General features: G+C 39.4%; 1 protein-coding gene across 1 annotated transcript in view; it reads right to left on the reverse strand.

Annotated features, from left to right (window-relative positions):
* The window catches only part of LOC128736421 (uncharacterized), a 242,718-nt gene that overhangs the window by 101,120 nt on the left and 114,165 nt on the right, over positions 1–27,433 (reverse strand). The window contains exons 3-6 of the mRNA XM_053830904.1: positions 20,251–20,422; positions 9,924–10,059; positions 9,317–9,460; positions 2,261–2,461 (exon numbers count right to left, since the gene is read on the reverse strand). Of these exons, the coding sequence (XP_053686879.1) occupies positions 2,261–2,461; positions 9,317–9,460; positions 9,924–10,059; positions 20,251–20,422 (653 nt within the window). The remainder of the gene's footprint in view (positions 1–2,260; positions 2,462–9,316; positions 9,461–9,923; positions 10,060–20,250; positions 20,423–27,433) is intronic.

Consider the following 27,433-nt stretch of genomic DNA (forward strand, 5'->3'; position numbering starts at 1 on the left):
GAAAAGGTCGAAGACTCCGAGGCTAATCCCGCACCCGATGGGTGTGCGCTTTCGAAGACGATGCACGTTCAGCTGGTGTTCGTGGGGATTGGAGAACGACAGCCCAGGACCGATAGTACTGGTGGACCATAAGTCGTTCGGCGCAGGATTGTTAACGGACCGTTGCCACTGAAGTAAAGTAAAGTAAGCCTATGCTCATAATAGATGCAGCAATTATCTGGTTCTTATTATTTTTTTTGTTTTTCAATCCCACCCAGGTACGAACGACTTTCATATACACCACAGTAAAACAAGAATTGGAAACATCTAGAAATATAGCAAAATCATTGCAATAAATTAAGATTGTCATAAAAATGAAAACTGGAATAAAGTTACAGTATGTATAAAGTTGAGAAAATATCATCAACTGAGATAAGTTACAATATGTTGCTGTAAAATTAATATAAATCTAACAAAAGTCAAATCAAACTTAACAAAAAATTGAGACATCTAAGGAAGTAAAAATTATAGTCAGGGAGGGGCTCTTCAGTTGCAAGTAATAACGTCGAGAGTAAACTGAGTGCTTTTTTCGGAAGTCAGTTAGCATAAACATACATACGACAGCTAGATTTTGCGTGAAATTATTCTTTTTAATTGCCCAGAATGTCTCATTGTTGGATTCTACACAGCGAGCGAGCGCACAACAGATTCAAAGATGAAAGCAACTTTTCGCTCTATCATCAACACAGAAAGCTAAACATCGCGCAGAAGTTCTGTTTCATTTCAGTTTCACAGTTGTTGTCGTGCAGAAAAGCTTTGTCACGTTGCGTTGTTGGTAGGGTGGTTAGGAGCAAGCGGAACGGCTTTCAGTTTCTATTAAAACAGGAAAAGAAATCTCGACATCCCAGCCGCTAATTACAAAAGCCGCGCAAATCGTGCTGCTGCCAACCAGTTCCCCTTCGGTTCACCAGAGCGAATTATTAAGGCACGGTTTTCGTCCTGTCACTTGACACGAACGGGCAACATGCGCGGAGTAAGCCAAAAGTGGAAATATGAAAATTTATAGCGCTTCTTGTCGCTTTTCTATGCCCGACGGGGCCAAACGGGCAGATCGGAACGAGCGGGCAAAAAACCATAGTGCAGTGCCATTAGTTCACGCTCGTAGCGAAGTTTCCCAGACAAAACTTTTTACTCGCCGGTTCGAAAAGTTGATATTCTTCCGCTCGACTTGTAGCCCGGATGATGAGTTATTTGATTTTCGAAGGGTGGTGGACAGTCGTGTGTCTGCTAGAAGGAGAAGTTGAAAAACCGTTGGCGCGGCTGTGGGCTGCGAATTATTTCGAAATTTTGTTGTGATTCAGACCCAGCGTGAAACGCGTCGTACTTCTCGTATTAGGACAAACCGAATGAGCCTGCATACCAGCTGTGGCGTTTCCAACGGACCGGAAGTGTGAGCAGCATTTCCGCCCCCACAGTCTTAATATAGGCGAATTAAGATCTGCTTTCAGCTGTCATGAGTTGTCACGCTTTCGACATTACGCGGACAGCAGATGGGTAGACGCTTGCGTATTTCCCCGGACCGGTACCGGGTCTGGGTGGTTCGCAACGATTTGGGCACTACTGATGATGGTGTCTGTAGCAACCGAAACGAGCGAAAAGTTTGCCATTCTGGACCGCGAGCAGCAGCAGTCTAATTTAACTTTAATTATAGACTTCTTCGGAAGCTCTGGGAGCGACTGCTAATTAACTGAACTAACGCTTAAGGCCATCATGTTGGGCCAAATTAGCTGGACTGAGTGTGAATCTGCTTATTGCTGATGATGAAATTCTACCGGCATGTTGTTGACTTGAATGTGCTTAGCAAAATTGTTTGGCCCGATTATAAGCGTCGCCACAGTTCTAATTAAATGCCAGCATCTATTTCTATTTTATATACGAATAATATGCCAAAATTTTGGCGTAATTTTATATAACTGTCCATCAAATCCATAGAAAAATACATTTAATAATATTGATAAATTACCCCATGCCTCGACCATAAAAACTAAAGAGAGGCGACTTTTTGATACTTTCTTTCAAACAAAACTACTCAATCGAATTTTGCAGTTGACGAAAAGTGCCGCGGTTGTTGAAGTTTTGAAGATAAATTTTCAGTTTTCGGCGGAACAAAGGTGGATTATTGAAAAATTAAAATATCTAAAAAGGAATCTATATTTTATAATCGCTTCTAATATAAATTATAAATAACAACTGACAGCATATGACAACGGAATTCACTCACCTTGACTTGTTGATAGCGGAAAGTGAAAAGAGCCGCCGGTGGCAGCAGCCCGATAACGGTGCAGGCCAGCACGAGGATGCCGGTGCGCATCGTCCAATTGAGCGCGGCCACACAAGGAGACGCATCCAGACAGGAGTCACAACCTTCGGCACACGGTAGACACTCGTAAGACGTTGGATCGCTGTAGCTGCTGAATTCGTTCTGAAAGAATAACGAAAATAGATAGGAATTAGCCACTGGAGACCGATAAATCATTTGCATTTGCTCCCCACGCAACTGGGGGCGAATGTTGTTAGTCATTCCGTTGTTCTAGTGCACAAGTCGAGTAGAGCAGCATCGGTTGTGAAAGGCGTTTAATATAAAAAACCATTATTCAAAAGCAGATTGAAGCACCAATTGTGCTGGCAAACATCAGAATAATGACCATAGGCTAATGATAGGGAATAAAACGAACTCATATATTCCGCGGAGTACTTTTCATCAAAGTCTCGAAGTCTGAAGTCCGAAGAGATGATTTCGCTCGGCTCCCATTTTATCAAATTTCTACAACTACAGAATATTTTTATTTCAGCTTTCGAGCCCTTACCTTTAGAGTTAAAATAATGAAATGAGCGTTTTATTGCTACCAAAGGGTTAGCAGCTCTATTATAGTGCCGTAAATCAAAAGATGAAACTATATTTTCTTCAACAATATTGTAGATAGCAATTAATTCTACAATTGCCCTTAACACTACTTTTTCGAATTCTGTTTCGTTGAGGAAAATGAAACCTGATTGCACTTCAGCTAAGCAGAAATTGAAAAAGAAGTGTATAAGACTTTTGTAGAATTAGTTGTTATCTGCAATATTGTTGAACTTAGAATTGCTATATTCTATGTTTTCATGGCATGATAATGCTGCTACCCAGTTGGTAGCAAAACAGTGCTCTCATTTGACTACCTATGCTATTGCACCGTAAATACAAAAGATAAAACTTTACTTTCTTCAGCAATACTGTAGGTTATTACTAGATTTACAAATGCTCCATACATCACTCTTTCAAATTCTGCTTGGCTGACGTGCAGTAGTAAAAAGAGTAAAATCATAGTGAAATGAGCATCCCTATCCTGGCTGTGCATCGCCGGTATCAGTGAACATTTGAACCCCAGCGGACTGTAGGGGAACTGTGGGTAAAATGAACAGGGGGGGTAAAATGAACAGGCAGCCAAATTCCCAGTAAACCGATTAAACTCTGTTCCAGATCAATAGGTATCTTCTCCTGGAAGTATTTCAAGCAGTTTGAGACAATATGTGGTGATCATAAGCTTTCTAATGTGAAAAAAATGGAAAAATTAAAAAATATTTGCAGAAATCTGACGCCGATGGTAATATCCACCATTAGTAAATAAGCTATTTTGCCGAAACAAATTAATTTTCGGCTATTGGTATCATTCAGTGTTGTTTGCTTATCACTATCCTGCGAATCTGTAGAAAATTCCAAATGTTTTTATCAACTATTTGTTTATAATAAACACTTGAAAACAATTGGTGTTTTGGGGGTAAAATGAACACTTCACTATGGGGGCAAAATGAACAGTGTGTATCATGATGTTTTACTTTCCATTTATCAGCAGCTACGAAATAATTACAATTCAAGCAACAAAAATGATCGCGTCTCTCGAAAAATGACGGAAAATGACCGAGTGCTGGAAAATCCTGCGAGCTAAAAGTCAAGCATTGTATGAACGTGGCGAAGATACATTATGTTAACTCTGTGGAGTCCCATTTTAATTCCAACAGCCCTGTTGAATACCTACGGCTTATGTAGAACAATGATATTGTAAAATAATGTTTAATTTATCCAAACTGCATGTTAACTTTAGTTTTCTATGATATGTTCATTTTGCCCTCACTGCATGTTCATTTTACCCACCTGAAAAAAATCAGGCTCGAATGTGACGCTTTCGAAAAAGAGGAATTTTTCATGACAAATAGTCCTTTTTTAAACATCTTTATATATGCTACGTGGAATATGAATCCAGCTTTCAATTCACATAGTGCGATCAGAATTTGGTTGGTTCCTGGGGGAGAAAATGGCGAAATTGCAAAGGGTGTTCATTTTCCCCCCAGTTCCCGTATATGCGCAGCGTTGCTTCAATGGCCCTCCCTTACCTAATTTTTCGCTCTTTCCCGTTCACGCCTTTTCCCGTTCTATTTAGACGCTATCAATAGCTTTATTTCATTACTTTCTTCTACAGTTCTGTTCCCGTTTTCTTTCCATTTAATTGTTGCATGATTCTCATTAAGATTCCACCGACGGAAGTGGTCTAATTTCATCCCGTTCCCAAGGTACAAAATCAATTTCAAGGTACTTTTGAAGAGGTTTACAGCATTTGCTCCTTAAACCCGATCATAAAACTTGTAATTCTACTACCGTCATCCGGGGTGAGATTGTGCCACGGGGGTGAGATTGTGCCAAAAACCAAAAATGTTTATTTGTGAAAATTTATTATATCTATAGAAACTGGTGACCTAAATTCAAAATGATGATGAACATAACATATTTTTTCGTAACTTAGAATGGAACACAGATAATATTAGCTAACTATTTAGCCTAAACAGGGTTTCAAAGTTCGCGATCAAAAATACGCGGAAATAACGCTTGTAAAAAATGTCCCGCATAAATCAACCCAAACAAGAAATCGCATCAACTTGCTATCTTGAAGGTATATAAACTAACCATTTACAATGTGTTGAAAGCTTATTATGCGTTGGATAAGTTTTGATTACGAAAATAATATTTTTCGAAACTTTGTACTTTTCGAGCTTCACAGGGGTGAGATTGTGCCAAGCCATAATGATCGATCCAATTTGTGGATTTCACATACACAACAAAAATACGTCAGTATACACCAGCACACTCACATTCTGTACTATTGAGCACAATATTTTGACAGATTAGATTGCATCATCCATTTTGGAGCAAACAGCATCATAGGTCTGATAAATAATTTAAATTAATTTTTACTTTTTCTCTGGAAATTTCACGTACTTTGAATAAACACTCTGATATAAGACGAATATATTATACCGTGTATAAACTGCCAGTTTGAAAGAGGGGGGAAGGGGGTGGGATAGACCACATGTTCTGTGGCCGCGGGTTCTCGAACGAAGTAATGGTTACTTTTGTGTAAATGATCAAATAGGTATGCCCCCTTAGGATACTTCGCTTCATATATCTCCCCCTTGTTAACCCTAGAAACGCTACTGGCTATATAAAGGCTGTCCATTGACTATGAACTCATTTTTAGTTATTTCAGACCTCTCCGGGTTATTTTCGTTCATACTTTTTGTATGATGCGTTGTTTTTGGCCGACCCCCTGCCCCTACTAGTCCACTTAGTTCATGGACGGCCCCATGTGAACTACTTTATACTGATATTTATGTGTATTATTTATAAACATGCTAATGTTCACTGTTTAGGTTTTTGCCTAATTTTATGTTTTTGGCACAATGTCACCCCCTAGAAGGGGTGAGATTGTGCCAAAGTTCATGCACTTCCAGTAAAATTAGGTTTCATTGTAACTAAACCATCTCTACGGTAGTTGTTAATTGAACAATTTAGTATATATTGACAGGTTTGAAATCAACTTAGTTCCTAAATAGTGTGTATACTGAGCTAAAGTACAAAAATATATGCTTTTTAGGCACAATCTCGCCCCGGATGACGGTATTGTAAAACTGCGATAAAACAGCCATAAAACCCTTGTAAAATTCAAAGAGTCGAAAATGAATGTAGACTTAAAATTATTTGACGCAATTAATAAGAGAAAAGCTTCCAAATAACTAATTTAAGTTTATTTTGTTCAATTTTGCATTGTTCTCTCCTTCCGCATTTTTCCAAAACAACATTTGATGATGAGTCATCTCACCTACATCGTTATTTAAAATAATTAACTATATAGGACGTACTGCTTATTTAGTCATTCCGACAAAATTCCGTCTTTCATGACTCGGCCTTTTGTGACTGTTGTTGAAATTCGGCCATTCGGATTTCGGCCATTCGTGATTCGACCATTTGTGTTTCGGTCATTCGGTACCAGCCCATTATGAGTGTGTTCTTTTGAAAAGACATCAATCGAAGGAATTGAACGAAATAGGCATTAGTTAGTTATTTGGAAGTTTTTCTATTATTAATTGCGTCAAATAATTTTAAGTCTATATTCATTTTTGACTCGAAAATAGGTGAAAAAATGGCTGGTAACTTAATTTGTTACAAAGAGATTGTCATTGTAAACAAAATGGCGCTTATTGCATCCGAAATACAGTTTAATTGTTCTGTAGACATGACTGAGATGGATTTTTAAAACAACTGTAACTTTTTAGGATACAAACAGATACAGCCAACTGACACTTGCTTTTACAGGTTTTTTGTTGTACTTTTCAGTAGGAGTTGTATGATCTGCCACCATTTGCCACCTTGGGAAATATTTAAGCTCAAAAAAGTACTATTTTTCACCAAGAGAGCTCAAAATCTCCGAAACTTTAGAAAATAACATGTAGTAATATTCTACAGAAACGTTGACAACTTTCTGGAACACTATGAACACGTAAAAATTGACCAGAATAAGTCAGGGCTTAAAAACTGTTTTAAAGGGTTTGTCCACGAATAACGCTTCACAGATAATTTCCATGAAGAAATACAAGTATGATATCTTTGACAAAGTTGTTTGTATTGATATTTACTACAACTTTGCCGAAAGTACCAGACCTGTATCGCGAATATAGGAGAAAATAAATTCCGAATCTCTCTTTTGAGGGAATTAATATCCAAAGATTTCTCTCACAACAAGGGGCTTATTATACCAAGAAATGTTCCCAAAGACACTACATGCTAAAACCTTTTCTTCGCCAAAATGCCCCTTCTCATCATGGTAGCTTCTCACTATTCTTCACCCTATAGCACTACCCAACACTTTCGTCCATCAACTTTACGATAGAGTCGATGATTATCGAATACATAGTTGATGTGAATTTGCCTATCCTCATCACATAGTGGATCTCGCGAGAGTTTATCGATGATCACGATCAGCCGCTCATCTATTTTTATCATATATCATATCGCAGCCACATTTACTTATTTGGACCTCCCCCCACCCCTTTTAGCTACCACCTTCTTTTTGTCAACCCCCTGCGCTGATTCACTTGTATCAAGAAACATGTACGCCATGTTTGCTGAAGAACAATCAAGGCGTTCCGTAGTTATGGCGCAACTCGTTTACTTTTATATACTTAAATATGTTAAAACCACACATATTCAAAATTGATTTATTTGAGATAGACAAAAATCCACTCTCCAATTTTTTGATATTATACACAAAAAATCACGATCTTTCAAACGCAGTTAACCGATTTTAATTTTGCTTGCACCTTTCTGAGATACTAACATTTGAAAACGGCCTATTTTTATCATAAAAATTAATATAAGTGTAGAAGTAAAGTAGATAGCCAATTTCTTTTTTCACCAAAAGTTGCGTCTTATTGAGCCTCAAAAGTCATCTGAGGAAGTGTTTTGCGAGAAATGCAAAATAAAAAAGTTATGGAGAAAAATCGCAAAATAGCAGGGTCACCCTAACTTGACTCAAGAAAATCGCTCTAATATGGAAACGGTTTGAGATAGAAGGATTTCGTCTTCTGCAATGTTACTCAAAATACTTCAAGCTATAAAATTGCTGAAGTGAATATCGCTTTTATTTATCGCTTTTATAATGAACGAAGCGGACTGGGTTACACCTCGGCGAATTTGGACGAGTTTGGATTATTAGTGATTACTCCGACGGCTACTACTAGACTAGATATAATCTATTTGAGTATCGTATTTAAGGTCAATAAAAATCATTCAGTTTAGTGTATTAGTGTAGTACAACTTAGTGGATTCCATCGGAAACCTATAAATGTTGTTACACATGTTTGTAAAGTTTCATCCAAATCAAAGAGGTTCATTTCAGATTTCAGCTTTTTTTGGACGATTTGGCGTGGAACTGCTCTATGTGATGGTATTAGTAGAAATTCTACTGTTGAATCAAGCCAAATTTTTTGGCAAGTGCATTGCTTAGTGCTACCTTTATCTGTTTATTTAATTCTACTGTAGTCACGGGTTTCGCACGAAACCCGTGACCAAAAGCCAGCATCACATCTATAACAAAACCAACGGTCGTTTTTATTATCATCGATTCTACTGTAGAATCAAGCCAAATTTTTTGGTAAGTGCATTGCTTAGTGCTACCTTCGTCTGTTTATTTAACTGTTTTCAATGAAAAGGTTTTGAGAAAAAACTGTAAAATAGCGGTGTTTCAAACAAATCGATTGCCTTATTACTATGTGATACCACATAGTAAGCATTTAATGTGAATTTTGTTGTTGAAAATCACCTAAAAATGATTACAATAAATTTACTTTGATCTCTCTCTACCCCCCGCCCCCTCCTGTTCCTGCTGTCTCACTATGTCACTTTCTCTATGTCAAAATGCTGTACAAATATTACGAACACGGATCATGCCGTCCGCCATTAAAGCTCCTAAAAAACTTGTTAAAGTTTCGGAACGGATTCTAGTGTTATTACTAATACCACCATTAAACAAAATTATTCCCATAATCTTTTGCAATAAATTCGGTAGGACACATTATAGATTTAAATGGCAATGGTTTAATAAATGATGCTTTTATTTCGAAACATTTGTTTAATCTATTTTGAATATTTTCAAGAATTGGCATGTTATCATCTGAGTTGTTGTCCGAAAATAGGATTGTGATCCGATAAATTGTTCTCTATTCACATATTTCTGCGTCTGAAGATTTATTCACTATTCAGTCATAATAAATTAGGCCTCAATTCTAAATGACAAGCCGACAGTAGCGAAAAATAGAACGTTGCGTCCATTGTGAACAAGTTGCCAAATTTTCAACCAAATCAGATAAGCGTTCGCGTTCTGCACCGAATTCGACTGGCAAACCGTTCCATTGCTGCCAAAATGTAAATCTGAACGGTAAATTTCGCAATTGCCATTTCATAACTTACCAGCATTAATTTTTCGTACTCCTCCTCCAGAGTGGTACCGTTGAACCACTTTTGCTCGAGGTTGGTATCGGGAAAGTAAAATCCTTTCCGGCATATACACCGGTAGGAACCGCGTCGAAAGCCCAGTCCGGGAATCGGGGTACACTGTTGAGCAAAAATTCAAGCATAGCATTGAGTGTAATAACCAGCCAAACGGTAGACTCAGTCGGAATGGAAAATATTCATATCACTTCGAAATGCAAATGATGGTGACAAAGTTTACTTCTGAGCGAAAGCGATCTACTGGATTTGTGAAACAAATATTATGATTAAGACCGGTATGACTATTCTACGTTTCTCACTTTGTTTTGGCTTTTGAGAAGCGTATAATATCAACAAAACTCATCGTTATGATTCGCGGTAATAAAAAAGAAGAAGGGAATTATACAAATTTCGAAACTGAAAAGCGCTCGTATACTGAACGAAAGGAATGAAATTGAATACTCGCAATCAAAGCCCGCCTCTGCAGGTTACTCATATATGAAGCGGGTGGTATGCACACCGTTTCTTCGAATCAGTGTGGAATGTGTGATAAATTCCAAAGGACTTCACATGCTCGAGTGCTCACCTCTGTTGTACGCTGTTTGCATTTGTCCGTCCCGGCAAAAATGTTGAGCGGCTGCTGGGCTCCAGCAGGGGAGTTTTTCTGCGGACACTGATCAATATCCACCCGGCGGAGATCAATATCGATGCCAGAAGTTCCTCTGCAAAGAGCGAAAACACAAACAGAAAAACATGGGATTAAGGCTGCCTCTGCCGGTGGTCCTAAGTGGAGTGTTCTGGGAAGTAAATTTATAGCGAATGTTCAAGTGCTGTATATTGTTTTGTTGCTTTCAATCAACATATATTGTGTGAATAGTTTTGAATGATGAAAAACAGAATAATAATTTTCCTTTTCTGGAGAAAACAATTTTAGTTTCAGGTAAGTTCGACCTAAACCTTAACACTCATTTGATTTATTGTTGAGCTAGAATTATAAAAAAGAGTAGTAGTGAATTTTCGGAGTAAAAGTACTGCAGCTTTGGTAAAAACAACTATCAAGAACACATAAATCTACCCATGATCACATAATTTTTGAACGTCGAAACCGAAAAACCGTTCGTTCGTTCTGCAGCTCGTTTTTAAATCCAAAACCAAATGTAACTTGCTCGCCATATGCGACCGAAACAACTTGAAAAACAATCCCACGCAGAGCAGAATAAAAGCATTGTAACATAAATTTGATATATAGCTGGAACAATAATTTTCTTTTGATTGATTGGTTGAACCGGTTCTCGTTAGGAAGGCAAGTTTGCATACCGCAGAAAAATGAACATGAAATATAACTTTGCGCTGCCGCATGCTTCATGCTTGGCCATGGTAGCGGTGCCGGTTGTGGTAGCATGTAGCTACCTACACACATACGTAGCTTTTCGCTTAACCGACCGTTCCTCTAGCGACACCGGAGAACAATGAACAAACTGCCAAGTATCCCAATGCAACTCGTTTAATAATGTATGGAAACTTATTCCCTGCAACATGTGGGCAATCATTGTGGGTTAGATTTGAAATGCAAAATCCGTAGTATCGACTATTCTAGTTGGTTTAAAGTGACGATATTTTGGACTACTTTTTGACGAAGCTGATTGTGATAATTTGATTTACTATTTCATGACGGTTGTTAGAATTAGTTTTAGACTATCGTCGCTTATTGTCAGGGGCCTGGAAGTGTCCAGTGTACCCTGTACCGGAAGCGATGTTCGGCTTAGCGTCACCATTTTGAATCTTCAGCACCGTTAGGTTCGCTGGAGCTTGCTTGCTGAGACCACTTGTTGTTTAAAGCTTCCGCCGAATTCACAGGTGGCATTCCTTTCCGTGATTCCTTCGGCGAAATACCTCGAAGACGCAGACGAGAAGTCTCGAGTGGACGATATTTCCTGCTTCTGTGGTTGAAGTCAGCAAAATTTCATCCGTCAGTCGGCTGCCGTCATCCAATACCACTAGTACGTCTTTTACAGACCGGACTCTTCTTTCCCAGACCCCGCCCATATGAGGGGTGGCTGGAGGATTAAGCGACCACTTTGTACGTGCTGACGTCAATTTGTTGGCACACTCTTCGTTGGTATCCCGATTCCCCCGGTTGATGCCCGTTTCCTTAAAATTCATCTCTTTATTAGAAACGAAACTCCAAAGGATACGTGGTCAACGAATGAGCTGCGTCCAGATGAACACTGCGTCGACTGTGGGGATCAGGAAGCGTTGACGAAGTTCATACTTTACCATTTTACGGTAGCCGTGTTCGAACCTTTCGTGGAAATGCTGCACTATCTTCATTGTAACATCATGTTCCCTCGGTAGGATGATAGCGAAACGAGGATCGAACGGCAAAAATTCGGCCCGTTCCGAACGGCTTTTCGAGCGAAGGATTCTTTAGTCGTCAACGACCGGGGTTAGTTTGTACAGAAAGCTAGATTTTTTGGCCTCTAGCCATTTGCCCGCTGTTAGTTTCCCATTCTTCAGACGGATCTTTAGTTCTGCTCCGAGCGCTTCGAACTGCGCCTTTTGTATTAGCGTATATTCCGCTTTGCACCGAACCCGCACAGAGGCAATGGAACTCCCACAACCCTGTCGCTTGTCCAGGTGTGGCTCTCACCGTCTCTAGCGGCAATTCCTTCACCTTGCTTCTACAGTTTGACAGGAAACGCAATACCGTTGACACCGGTCATTTTGACCCTCGCTGGATATCGTTCACTACAGTTGGGAGTGTCACATCGTGAATCAGAAGAGGCGTCTGCAACTCCTCCTTCGTTGACGTTTGCGTTATTTTCTGCTTGGGCTAGTATTCTTCTACATTGTACATGAACTCTGGGGCGTTGAACCCAATCTCCGGGGATCAGACCTGATCCACGAAAGCACGGTTACGTTGAAAGAATGATTCTTCCGCAGCACTGGGGCCACTTTCCCAATCCCAATCCCAATCCCAATCCCAATCCCAATCCCAATCCCAATCCCAATCCCAATCCCAATCCCAATCCCAATCCCAATCCCAATCCCAATCCCAATCCCAATCCCAATCCCAATCCCAATCCCAATCCCAATCCCAATCCCAATCCCAATCCCAATCCCAATCCCAATCCCAATCCCAATCCCAATCCCAATCCCAATCCCAATCCCAATCCCAATCCCAATCCCAATCCCAATCCCAATCCCAATCCCAATCCCAATCCCAATCCCAATCCCAATCCCAATCCCAATCCCAATCCCAATCCCAATCCCAATCCCAATCCCAATCCCAATCCCAATCCCAATCCCAATCCCAATCCCAATCCCAATCCCAATCCCAATCCCAATCCCAATCCCAATCCCAATCCCAATCCCAATCCCAATCCCAATCCCAATCCCAATCCCAATCCCAATCCCAATCCCAATCCCAATCCCAATCCCAATCCCAATCCCAATCCCAATCCCAATCCCAATCCCAATCCCAATCCCAATCCCAATCCCAATCCCAATCCCAATCCCAATCCCAATCCCAATCCCAATCCCAATCCCAATCCCAATCCCAATCCCAATCCCAATCCCAATCCCAATCCCAATCCCAATCCCAATCCCAATCCCAATCCCAATCCCAATCCCAATCCCAATCCCAATCCCAATCCCAATCCCAATCCCAATCCCAATCCCAATCCCAATCCCAATCCCAATCCCAATCCCAATCCCAATCCCAATCCCAATCCCAATCCCAATCCCAATCCTCTAGTCCTAGACCTAGTCCAATTTGATATCTGTGTAAGAGAAGTGCACCAAAAACTGACAAATTTTCCTTATTCGAACAAAGCTTTCTTAGGACCACGATTATGACGCAGCTATTTTCAAAGTGAGGAAGAATTAGCGACTGTCTGATCGGAAAAATAGGTTTTGGGCGTTTGATTTGCTGCTTTACAATTAGTTGCATACAATAGTTTACATACTTTTGATTATATTGCTGTCTAGTATGAAATAACTGATAAACAGTGTTGTTATGTAGTGTATGTCAGGGTTCACGTACAGTTGCGTTAAGCTACTTCCTGTAAATTGTCACTCATGCAGTGGTACCATCTGTTACATTACTTATATAAGTCTCAACCTGTCACAATAAATGGTGCCATATAACAACTATTTTCAAAGAAATTGACGAATGTGAACCAGAGATATACATTTTTTATTTTTAACAAGATCTTAAAGCAGGTTCGTTTCGAGCCAGATACCGAAAGTTGACTAGTCACAGTCAAGTCACAAAAGACTAGTTGACAATCACCAGCAGAAATGTGATTGTGGCCTGATGAAACTCTTAGTGGAACTACAAACTCTACGAAACGGATAAAACTGGTATATAGGGCATTTAAAAAATTTAAACTTGGCTTCTTGTGTCAAACTTATAGGAATGTTTCAAAGCATTTATTGCAATATAGTTAATTGAAAATTTGCGTGACAAATATTTGCAAAATGTCAAGCTTTGTTAAATTGAACCTGCATTCGTAGTTCTACGTGACCCTCTCGTTCGTGCCCCTAGGCAGGCACAGACCTTCATACTTTTTTACTTCCTTATCCTTTTGCAAATGCTTTCCTTTCAAAAGTCCTTCTTTTCTTTAGCCTCTGAAATCTAAAACTTCTTGTCTTCCTCCAATGTTCTATTCCGATTTTCACAAATCTATGTATTGAGCCAATTGAATATTAAGGTTTCGTTAATTTTAATTAATTTATGTTATGTCCGCGGAAGGACATGCGTGAATATTTTCGGCAGTGGAAAATTAGGTAAGGAAGAGTGATTGAAGCAACGCTTATTAAGTTTGTATAACGTTCCTCTTTGCCCAAGGTAGGGGATCTGCGAATCGAACCAAACTATAATGGAAGTCAATTATAACCGAACTCGAACCCAACTTTTGCTATAGGGCCTTTGGATATCAGATAATGGTGTATCTTAAAACACAATTGTTTCATTACTAGCTTCTACCGTTCCCTCCATCGCTTGTAAAAAACTACCGTAATCAAAAAATTGATTAGAAAATTAAGTGAACGCTTCAATTAAATTGCAAACTGCGAGCAGCACATTTCATACTAATAAAAAATCTTGATATGGTGATGAATTCGTTTAAAATTTAAAATACCTAAATATCAAACATGAAGTAGCTCCTTTCGAAAACCGAACAGTTTAATACCATTCGCTATGCATGTTCTTACTACTAGCACATTCCATGCCAAGACAAGATACGGAATCTATCACTAAGCATTCTTTTTCCGGTATGGCCACCTTACCCAAGTATCCATTTCCAACTAACGATTGCCTGCAATTTTCCATCTAATTGGATCTGGTTCCACGCGACAGCGATGAACTGTCACTTCTTGTCTTAGATTCCACCACCGCGCCGCATTCCAAGCATCCAGCACCCAGCATCCAGCGGCCATGTTTTCGCCCCCGACATCTTAACCTGGGTGGTAACAGCAAACATTTCACTCACGTACAGCAGCCAGCCTGTGCTGTGCCGTTCCGTGCCGATTCAACAGCTGTCGCCGGAGGGCAAAAACATAAAGCATAAATAACTTATTCAGTGCACACACTAATTCATGTATGCGTGCGTGCGCCGGTACCGAAATTGAAATAAGTTTTCAAGATACACCGATCGGAGCCGCCGTAAAGATTTTCCGTGTCAATGGTCTAAGGATAAAATATTGGTTTTATTAGAATTTAACGTCTGCTTTACCTCTACAATTCATATGCTATGTAGCTTCAACAGCGCGATTGAAAATTTGGAATTGAGCACAAAAGGAATGAAATTCCTTTTAATGGAATGTAATTTGAATAAAATTCAAACATTCCTACCTAGACAAAATTATCATGATTTGCTGTGAATTATTTTGAATTCGGGTGGAAATTATCTACCTAAATTTTCACGTAATTTCGTCGTGAATATTATTGTGGATGCTAGCTATAACACTAATTTCTCTTCTTATAGTCTCAGCACATCCAAGCACGATGCTTGGTACGGTAGGCAATTTCGTACAGCTCAGGCCAGTTCGTGTTTAGAGAACGTCGTTTCTGCCGGTTTCTGGTTGAGTTCGCTCACTTAGTTACTAGACAGCGAGTTTACAAGCTAGTAAATGCGTCCACTGTCAGCCGGGGCTTTAATATTGATTTTCGCGCTTTCAACGCAACGTGGGCGGTTGCGATCTGGGGAAAAGCGGCTTAGCGAAGAGAAACAGCAACAGAAAAGCAACGCAAAATCTCGGCTGTTGTGTGTTGCTTGTTCCTCGCTTCGAACTAATTGATGTGATTGCCATCGAAAAGGGAATTGCCATTACTTGGTGTTATTTGTTCGGGGATTAGAGATATCAAATGTTCTATAAGTTGGCAGCTTAAAAGCCATTCAATTAAATAGCCAAATGTAAGCTAAGTATACATACGCTACTATTTATTATGCTTCTTGAAATAGATGTAAGCGGATTATAAAGAAACGAAGTGTATTATACCACCGAGAGACCAGAGTGACATGCTGTCGTTCAAGGCTGCGTCCCCGGAACGGATGGCGCCCAGATTGAAGTTAAGCCTGCCTAAGCTAAAACAATCACGAAAACAGCAAACAAAGTTAACCACCATAGGGAAGGGAAAGTTAGCAAGGAATTAAGCAGGAAATTTGTTTCGCTGTTTTACGCACGCACTATGACTTAAAAGCCTTTGACTCGGCCTATACACCAGGACAGGTGTAAGCTTGTACCTACAGTAGCAAGGGAAGGAAGGTCTTTGCACTCGGTTTCGTTCGTTGGTTAATGGCAGCAGTAAATTGTGTTGCGAAAAGCGTACCATCGTACTCTGCTGCTTATGGAAGATTATTACGGAACTGTTTCTCGCGGTCTGGTTAAGATGATTATCCTAACTTTAATTTAGTTTTGGGTACACTTGCATACTAAACAGCTTAATTTTGGTAGAATGTTGAAAAAATATCATTACTTGTACCTACAAATAGGTTTTGTTTGAAAAGAACAAGGTTCTATTCCCATGTAAATGTACACGTATTGTGCGTTTATAATCACTGGCTTCCCTAAACGTCAGTATAAAGTGAGACACAACGCTTAATGCAACACACAGTAGACTCAATTTGCTAAGTTTTATAATTAAAAGCGGATTGTGTTCTCATTCTCTTAGTTTTCGGGTCGAGGTTTTTCTTCAACATGCGTCTGGTGCATCCTAATTGATAGCCAAACCAGAGGGCTTGTTGTTGAACAAACGAGAAAGAGAACGATGTCCTTCTGCGTCCATAATTTTGGCTGGTCTTCCACTACCTTGCCTACGAATAGTTGTTGGGTATCTTAGGATATGGTAAACAGTTCAAGTCGCAACATATTTGCTTTTTAAATGTTGTACCGTATACTTTTTGCAGAGATTTCTGTTGCAGTTCGTAGAAGTGTACAACGCGCTCCCAAAATGCTTCTTGTTTCGACGTCATTTTTAGCAAAACTGGGCAAGCATAAACAAAACAAAAAATGTTAGCAAAAAGAGAAGAGAGAGAGCCAACACATACATACTCTCATTTCTCTCTGAGCTCGTTTGCTGTTGAGCACAAGGGCCGCGAAAATATTCCAAAATTTTAGTTGCCACCCGTTAGTCTCGACCTACACACTTAAATAAAAACACCGAGCTCGGCAAAATTTTTTATGTTGCCAAACGTTACTAAAGATCCGTAAACGCCGATATACACTATCGACATTTTTACCGAACGTTCGGCTGTTGAGATTTCGGCAAAATTTTGCCGAACTCGGTGCTATTTTTTAAGTGTATAGGAATGCGAGCGGGCGAAAAAGTTTTCTGCTCAGAACTGGGAACTGGGTTTGGGATTGGGATTGGGATTGGGATTGGGATTGGGATTGGGATTGGGATTGGGATTGGGATTGGGATTGGGATTGGGATTGGGATTGGGATTGGGATTGGGATTGGGATTGGGATTGGGATTGGGATTGGGATTGGGATTGGGATTGGGATTGGGATTGGGATTGGGATTGGGATTGGGATTGGGATTGGGATTGGGATTGGGATTGGGATTGGGATTGGGATTGGGATTGGGATTGGGATTGGGATTGGGATTGGGATTGGGATTGGGATTGGGATTGGGATTGGGATTGGGATTGGGATTGGGATTGGGATTGGGATTGGGATTGGGATTGGGATTGGGATTGGGATTGGGATTGGGATTGGGATTGGGATTGGGATTGGGATTGGGATTGGGATTGGGATTGGGATTGGGATTGGGATTGGGATTGGGATTGGGATTGGGATTGGGATTGGGATTGGGATTGGGATTGGGATTGGGATTGGGATTGGGATTGGGATTGGGATTGGGATTGGGATTGGGATTGGGATTGGGATTGGGATTGGGATTGGGATTGGGATTGGGATTGGGATTGGGATTGGGATTGGGATTGGGATTGGGATTGGGATTGGGATTGGGATTGGGATTGGGATTGGGATTGGGATTGGGATTGGGATTGGGATTGGGATTGGGATTGGGATTGGGATTGGGATTGGGATTGGGATTGGGATTGGGATTGGGATTGGGATTGGGATTGGGATTGGGATTGGGATTGGGATTGGGATTGGGATTGGGATTGGGATTGAAAAGACGTTATTGATCAAATATGTAATCCATATGACAATGTTTTAATAAATTAAAAGTCACATATGAGGTCCACAAATTAATTAGTAACCATAGTAGTAACTGGAATGATCGAAAAATAGATGTGAGATTATCTAATGTAGGGTGTCGTGTACTGATAGTTTAGTTGTCAAAACATTTGGGCGCAAACCGAACAAGTGTGGATTATAGCCCCACTCAGTAATTGAACTACTCAGTATATTTTTGGCCTCACATCGAAGTTTCGCAATATCATCAAGTCTACCATTCTTCCTCATCAAACGTCCTCCACTTTTAATAAAAAAATGATTTACGTTGAACCGCGATAGAGTCAGAGACAAGTAAAATAGAAAAAATAAATCAATCAAAATAAAGTTGAAAGACAATGTACTTGAAATAAATGAGCCAGTAAATTATTTTAAGAAGAGTTTTATTAGTTTTTAATAAAATTAAACGCAATAGCTTATTGAACAACCCTACACCATAAGCATTAATATTTATTTTACCGGCATTAGCAAATGCATGAAAGTCTTTGAGGTTGGATCAAGCTGTCCAACGAAGAGGAGATAAGTAAAACAACAGCACGTGGCACCTGCAGGATCAAGTCAGGTTACGATGCGACGATTGCCGGCTCGTTCGTTCGAAATCTACCTTTCTCTTGGGAGATAACTTCGCTGCGTGTCAAAGAAAAGATAAATCAACGATTTCTTTTTCATCATGTTCTTGACATTGAAAAAATGTCTTTTCTCTTGACACCGGAACAATTGTGCTATTATTAAAAAAAAACTTTTACAACGCACTTGAAACGAACGGGTTGTACACAATGCGGAACGATACTTGCGAAAATGCATTTGAACCAGTTGTGCAATATGAACGAACGGTGTACTGTCATCAAGCAGATGATTTTCATTGTGAAAATAGCTATCAATGCAACTGACTTATGAAATCTGACGACGTCAGCAATTTGATTGTTATTAAAAAGATCGCTTATGATTTACTTTTTTTCCTACTTTTATTAAATCCCGGAATCATTCTTGAACCCTGCATTGAAAACTCGAAAATTTCCGACAAGATTTTTGAGGTGAGATTGTTATTAGATTCAGAACGGAGAGTTCAATTCATGTTGATATTGAAACAACAAATCGGTAAATGCGGAAAAATTTTGAGGCTGCTTAGCACTTTTCCTTAGAATTGACAGTGATCGCAAAAGTCGCAGATTAGTATTGATCAGTTTTCCACAAAGTGTCGTGTCTTAGTAATGAATACAACTTATTGCGCAACATTCAAAAGAGTCTTTTAAACTTTTTGTTTCGAAATATCGAACCAGCTGCTACCACAGCCTCTGTCAGGAGATATTGTGCTAGCAGACCAGAATTTATTTTGAATCGTATCAATCCACCGAATCGCCTGATGTTACTCGAATAAGCGAGTTAGAATAAATTACGATCCTGTTAGACCTGGGACAACTAGTAGAGTCCGGCTTTTATAATCAAACGATATACTTTCCTAAACCATTTCATATTGGAACAAGTAAGAAGACGATGGATTCAGATTGTGCTTCTATTTTGATGAAAAAGTTCGTGCGATGAGAGAAATTGTTTTCAGACGATATGATTATAAACAGCCTGAGCATTACCTGAGTTATTAGCTAGAATTTAATTTTTGACACAATTGCTTATATTTTTTGAAACTACTTTCTATAATGTTCTTTGAAGTGAAAATCTAATTTAAACTGCTTCCGAGTTCACTTCTCCGGAAGAAAATATTTCTGGGCAATGAAACAATTTATCATATTGTTTTCTAGCTCATGGGAACAGAAATATGACAGATTGCTTTCCTGGTATTCTCGGTAGCTACCTCGATACTTTATTAACAAGAACAACCACAAATTTGAAAAGTCATATATCACATCGTTTCGAAGGCCAGGCTTAATATCGGTCTCTGCGCTGTGTGTGCGAGAGACAGAACATCCGAGACAGACGGAATTCGATGGGTGGAGTCCGTTTGATTGCTGCGTTAGTTCCTTCGGACTCAGAGGCATTCATTCCTTTATCGCTAAAGAACTCGGAAAATGCCATTAGAATGATGCCTCCGTTTTCGGAGTCGATCGAATCTTACGTATTTGCGAAGTGAAGTCTACACAATAAACCATCACCATTAACTGAAATTGAAATCAAATGGTTCCGGGCGAAACGTCAAATATCAGCTACATTTGAGAAAATTAGATTTTTTGCCTTCCCTCTAAATACTTACTTGAAGAAATACGTTCCATTTTCGAAGCCAAAGAAAGGCACCGTGTAGGTCAGCATCCAAATGTTGCCACCGCCGCAATCGTAGTACGGTTTTGACCAGCGGCCGTCCTCGTACTTTACCGACAGGATCTCGTCCGCCTGACGTAACGAGTTGTTCGAGTAGATGTGGAATGCTGTCCGGAAAAGAGAGACAGAGAAAAAAAGCAAAACACAAAAAATCAGAACGGAAGAGGAATCGGCATTTGTACATTTTGTTGGTGTTTGCTATCTAATACAATTCAATAGGAGGACAATAAATGCAAATCTCTGGCAGTGCTTTGCTCCGGTGATGGCAGAATTGAATGAAGCACGTGCTATGCTTGCAATCGAAAAAGAGACCGGAGCGCAGAGCAGCGCAGCGTGATACGATTGAAAATGGGTTTTCGGTGTGCACCTGCATATCAAATCATGTTTAGAGATATTGTTTCGCGCGGAAAAACAATGGACGTTTGTTTTTGCAGGTGGTAAACATTATTGCGCTGCTGTGCCATGTTTGCTGCCAGGTGTTTCAATGGCATGGCATTGTTTCAATTCCAATTTAGTGTTTGAATTTAGATTCCATGCAAAATATTACAACAACCCGTGGAACACCCAAGAAATAAATTGTGGTACGATGATATGCATTCATAGTACGCTACTCTAAATATGTATGTTTCGGTAGTAAACACAAACACTAAGGGGGAATGTTGTTGATTTACAAAAAGATCGGTGAAACAGTTATTTATTATTATTGGTTGTTGTTTGGTTCACCCTGCATTTATTAAGTGGAACTTTGGCAAATATTCGTATTCATGATTCATTTTTCATTTGTTATTGAAAAATGTTGGGTTTATGCAACCTTTGTTTCGTGTGTGGTGATATTTTTCATAGTAGAGCTGTTCGGGTGATTAATGAGGAGTTTTTAATCCTAATTGCCGTTGGCAGCCTCTTTTCACTTGTTGCTAGTGATTGCATTTTTGTTGTTTCATTGCGCTGCAGAAACGAGTATTTTGAACCCTTAATCGAAAACTCTGATTTCGAGAAAAACGCGTTCAAAGTTTCGAATTGGTGCATTTTGACCATAGGCCGTCCGATGAAAAGTCAGGCGTAGAAACCCAAGTAACAAATCTACAGCTGCTTGGTTTTATTAAATTTTATGAAGATTTTATAACGATTACCTAAAGCTTTATAGTGGACATACCCATTGTCAAGAAGAATGAGTCATATTTAATACTGATAGCTGACTATTTAACTCGAATAAAATTATCTGTAAGCCCGCATCACAGATCTTATTGCGGTCATTTATATTACCACAAGTAAACTAGTTGGCTATGTAACATCTCTTACAAAACATTTCTGAGTATTCCCCAGAGAACGCATACCAATACATTGGCGTATCAAAACTGTCCTTATGGAGACTTTTTGCCAAACTGCAATACAACTTCAAGGCTACAATATTTATATGCACACAAAGACGAACAACTCATCTATTTATATAAGAGGCTTATGTCTGTACCGAAAACCAGCAGTGATGTCAGGTCTACGGATTTATCCGTAGTTCTACGCATTTATGAATTTTCTACGGACCTACGGATCAAGTGCTCATATCTACGGATTTTTATAATTTTTTTGAAAAAGGTTGAAAGTTTAATTTAGTTGCAAAGATCATAAGTACGCTACATGCAACGAAAAATATCCCAAACATAGTTTTATTCTTTATGTATTAATGCTCTCTATGCTCTTGTTATATTTAACGGGAAATGAGCAGTCATTAACTTTCCGTAGAAAACCCCAATTTTGGAAGCAGTTTTTGGGCCCAAAACAGGCGTTCGGTTTTTAAAAATGTAGGGTATTGTCGTTATCGTCGGGCCACTGTTATGGTCGGGCCATCACGGTTTTACAGTTTTAGTAACTCATAATAACTATGATACAACCATTGTAAAACTTCTTACTGTGACAGCAAACTTATCACAATATTATGAGTTTCAATCGTATATTCAAAACACCCGTACTGAATTCAGTGACTAAATCTTAGAAAAAAAGTTTTCCAGGCGCGATGAACTTTTCTTCAAGAAATGATTCATGAAATGCAATTATCCAGATAAATTTTGAAAATGTATGAAGTGTGTTGTGCTGCACATTTTTTGCATGACAACATTTTTTGTTTTCACGTAAATGCCTATAACTTTTTTATTTTTCAAGCAATCAGTTCAAAACTTTCCGGAAATATACCTTTTTCTTAGACCTTTGCAACGATGTATTTAGATTTCAAAAATTCCTTTTGAAACGAAAGTTATGGGCGAATTCTAACACGTGGCTCAACCACGACGGCACTCCCCTATTCACTGTATTCTTTTTGCTAATCTGAACACAGATTTAATTTTTGTTCCAAATAAAGAAACTGCTTTTAAAATTTACAGAATTAATCCAGCAGAAAAATGATGATAGTTAGAAACAACAATATCTTTTGTTAATTCAACTTATATCATATTTTTCAATCAAAAAAATATTTTTCAAGCTGAATTAATACTCCTTTTGCTTCTACTAGATCGTCAATAAACCCAAAAATATTTATTTTTGACTCAACAATTTTTTTTTTGATAGACACTGGTATTTTTAGAAATAACAAAGCTTATTGTTGAACTAAAACAATAATGACAATAATGTGATGATAGGATGACGGAATCCAGCTTTCCACGAGCGATAATGGCGGATATTGAGCACAAGTGGGCACAATCTTTTGACATTCATTGGAGGAGCGTCGAGTTCGCCCTGACGGAGTTACTATGGATACATGCATGATTGTTTGTTGTTCGAGTGTAAAATGTAAACATTGTTCAATTTTGCAGATCAGCTAAAGAGATTAATAGATAAATAAAATTAATTACGACTTGTTAGCTTTAAGACACAACTCGCCGGTTAATTCGGTTAATGTTACAGCTTGGATGACAGCCATTGCTAGATTCGTTAAAATTAGATGCCAACAATTATTGATTTAAGTTTTTTGTGGTCGTAAATTTTAATGTTGAAATGCAATCGGCTGCACATTAAAATCGTCTTTTAAGGCTTTCATATATTCCAGCGCTTTGAAAGCGTTATGGACCTGGTCATTGAATACAAAAAGTCGAATTTTTCGAATTTCTCTTTCTATCAACCACTTGTGTGTTTATTTACATGAACTAGACTTAATTACTTTGCACAACTCGTGTTTTAATGGATGAAGTTACGCGTAGGCTCACGAAGCCCTTCTCTAAACAAACAGATGCCGAAACTGTTGTAGTTTGGCTTCGGTAATCACCGCTCCGACCAGCAGCCGCTGACTATCCCGAGGATCGGCAGCCGTTTCTGTTACAGCTGCATTCTTGTATACCCAAGCCACCTCTTGGCCGCCCATAGGAACGCATATAATAAGCTTTTGGTGACCGGTAACGACCAGAATTTGCCGCTCAATTTCTTGCAACTGTACATGGACGATGACATCGGCAAGCATCGATCAGTCCCGTCGGGATATCCGCCATAAAACCGACGGTGTCCATAAAGAGTACTTCCAGCTTGCATGGAAGCCAGCCAGCATGAGCCGTTACATCCAACGTGGCAAATAGCTGATTCCGCGGTTCGAGAGATTTTTCCTCGGTGAAGGCTTTAATCAGAGAGGTTTTACCGGCATTGGTGTAGCCCACGGCAGCAACAATTGGATAGGCTTTCTGTTTGCGTCTATTGCGGAGCAAATCGCGATGCGACCGAATAGATGCCAGTTCATTTTTCAGCTTTCTCTCGCGGATGCGAAGCATGTGCCTTTGTGATTCGGTAAGATAAATACGACTTTTAGTACTGATAGAGTCTTGATCCTTCATCTGATTACAAATGTATGGAATTTCGGCCATTGCAACCTGCAGTTTAGCTTCAGTGCTTATGGCATGCAAGCGCAGAATCTGTATTACTACAGAATAACGGTTCATTACGTTACGTTACCATTACGAAGTTTGCAGGTTTTGCAAACACATTTTAATTTCTTCCAGTTTCCCAACGCCAAAAAGATTTTTATCTAGCGATTCCAGCGGAACTTTCAGGGCGTACTCTACTGTCCATTTGGGTATCGAACGAACCAACGCTTCCGCCTCCGCAAGTTGATGTTCTGATTTGCTGGAAGACTTTTTCGGTTCCCACTTCATGTATGGTTGAATGATAAACACGTTTTTGTTCGTTGTGCAGTCTTTCTGCACTCGCAAGGCATTGTTGGCAATGGTGTCGTAGTCGGCATCGTCCAAGCTGAACTCACCTAAATCTGCTCCATCGGTCGAACAAGCGATCTCTCTGTTGGTACTCTTAAATTTCCCTTTATAGTCTTTGTATTTACTGGAGTCAGTGTATTTATATCTCGTAGTAGTCACTTCAGCTGATTTGCAAAATTAAACAATGTTTACATTTTTACACTCGAACAACAAACAATCATGAATGTATCCATAGTAACTCCGTCAGGGCGAACTCGACGCTCCACCAATAAATGTCAAAAGATTGTGCCCACTTGTGCTCAATATCCGCCATTATCGCTCGTGGAAAGCTGGATAGTCATAAAAAGATTGCCAAAATGCGATGAAAAGTTGGCGAAAAAACGACACAAACGTAAAAATACGCGTAAAAATACGCTGAAAAGACGCCAAAACGGTGACAAAAACCGCAGTGTTACGTGTTTAAAATGTGGCATAGAAACGATAAAACATGCAAAAGGAATAACAAATAGATGGCGAATATACGTCAGAAAGACGAAAAAACAGCTACGAAAAGACAAGTAAAACACAATATTTTTGTTATCTTGACCACAAACACGACGAAAGATGATGAAAAGATGTCAAAAAAGGAAGATAAGACGGCAAAACGTCAATGAAAAGACGCTAATTTAGCAATAAAAAACAACAGAAAAGCTGTCGAAAACAAGCGTCCAAAAATGCCGGAAACAACTAAAATAAAAAGGAAAGGTGGCCATGAAAAGTCAACAAAAGTATGACATAGAAATGGCAAAGAGGCGACGACGAGAAAATGCAACAAAGAGATGAAAAAAACCGACGAAAAGCACCGATAAGATGACGTAGAGACGACGAAAGAACGACAAAAGGACAGTAAATAAACAACAAAAAGACAACGAACTCACAATGACATGTACAGCGAAAAGACAACGGACTAATGACAAAGATGTGAAGACCAGTAGAGGAAAAAACGGTGAAAAAAAACAAAAGACGAAAAAATGGCGAATCTACATCAGAAAGATATCGAAAAACGCCATAAAAGCGATAAAAAAATGCCTAGGAAAAAGAACAATACAAAACGACGAAAAAACTATAAACGGTTGCAGAAAACGCAATTAAGAAATAATAAAAAGACAGCAAAACCGTGACTAGAAATGTCAAAGAAGACTACAAATGACCTCGCCATCAAATCGAATACGCTACAAAATACGATAAACAATGGCAATAAATTGCTGAAAAGAGACAAAAAGATAATGCAAAAATGCTGGAAATCCGACTAACAAACGTTGAAAGATAACAAAACTAAACAAGAGCGGTCAATATCGGTGTGGTGGGTTCAAATCCCAACCCTGTAGAAGTCGCGAAAGACCTAGTGACTATAATCAAATTTAATAAATAAGCAAAAATTGACATGAAACCGACAGCAAAAGGTGATGAAATACATAATAATAATACGAAGACGCAAAATTAAAGATAGAAGATAAAAACCAAAACACCATAATATGAAAATGAAAATGAAATACGGAAAACATAGACAAAAGGCGAATGACCAAAGTCGATAGTGTGCGTCTTGAAAATTTAAAAGGTGTCATAAACTGATTTGACTTACAAAAGTATTAATTTCCTTCAAATAGGTTCAATCAAAATACGTTCATGACACATTGACTCTAAAATATCAATCAAGAATACCTGTACGATAAAACATTTTCACATATTGTGCAAGATGTATCTAGGTAGAATGAAGCTTGGTGTATCCGTGTTAAAAGGAACTCTAATATATTAAAAAACTATACATATCGAAATTTGTTTACACTTTTAAGTAAAAATAATAAGCACTTCAATCAAAGTAACCTTGAAATGAAGCACAAATTTCGGTTTTACTTTCATTTAAACTAAAAATTTGATTAAATTTTACTTCTTTCTTAGTTTAACGCAAAATTGTAACGCTTTTTTTCTGTGATGAAAACAAATAGTGAAACTACGGATTTTTCTTCAGCAAAACCTGGCATCATTGAAAACCAGCTCTCTGACGTCATGCTTTCGTAGCAATGGGTTGTATTCTCAGTCACCTCACTGGTCGACTGCTGGACTGCTCGATTGCTCAACTGGTTGACTAGACTGCTCTACGGGACTGGTCGATTAGACCGCTCGATTTGATTGCTCGACTGGACTGCTTAGCTGAACTGCTCGACTAAACTGTTCGATTCGACTGCTGGACTCGACTGCTTGATTGGACAGATCGATTGATTGGTTGACTGAACAGCTCGATTTAACTGCTCGAGTGGACTGCTCGACCTAACTACTCTATTCGACTGTTTGAAACATTTGATAGACTTACTACCCGACCCAACTGCTCGATTAAACTGCTCGACTGGACTGCTCGACTGGACTGCTCGACTCATCTGCTCTGTTCAACTGCCCAACTCGACTGCTCGACTCAACTGCACGACTGGACTGCTTGACTGAACAGCTTGATTTAACTGCTCGACTAGACTGCTCGATTCTGCTCGACTTCTGTTTGATTCGACAACTCGACTTAACTGCTCGATTCAACTGCTCGACTGGACTACTCGACTCAACTGCTCGACTGGACTACTCAACTCGACTGCTCGACTCAGCTGCTCAACTTGACTACTCGATTCAACTGCTCGAATAAACCGTTCGACTGGACTACTCGACTAAATTGCTCGACTCGACTGTTCGACTCAGCTGCTGGACTTCCCGACTCAACTGCTCGAATAAACCGTTCGACTGGGCTACTCGACTCAACAGCTCGCTGCCGCTCGTTCGAGCTTAACTAAGCGATAATCCCTACTAGTCAGTAAACCTAGGAAAATGTATGCACTTAAATAGTAGTGGTTTCTGCACACACATGCGGTCTGCGGACGTCTCGCCCTAAATCATCTAGGAAACATTTACTAC

This window comes from Sabethes cyaneus, chromosome 2 (assembly GCF_943734655.1).
Source record: "Sabethes cyaneus chromosome 2, idSabCyanKW18_F2, whole genome shotgun sequence".
NCBI lineage: Eukaryota > Metazoa > Arthropoda > Insecta > Diptera > Culicidae > Sabethes > Sabethes cyaneus.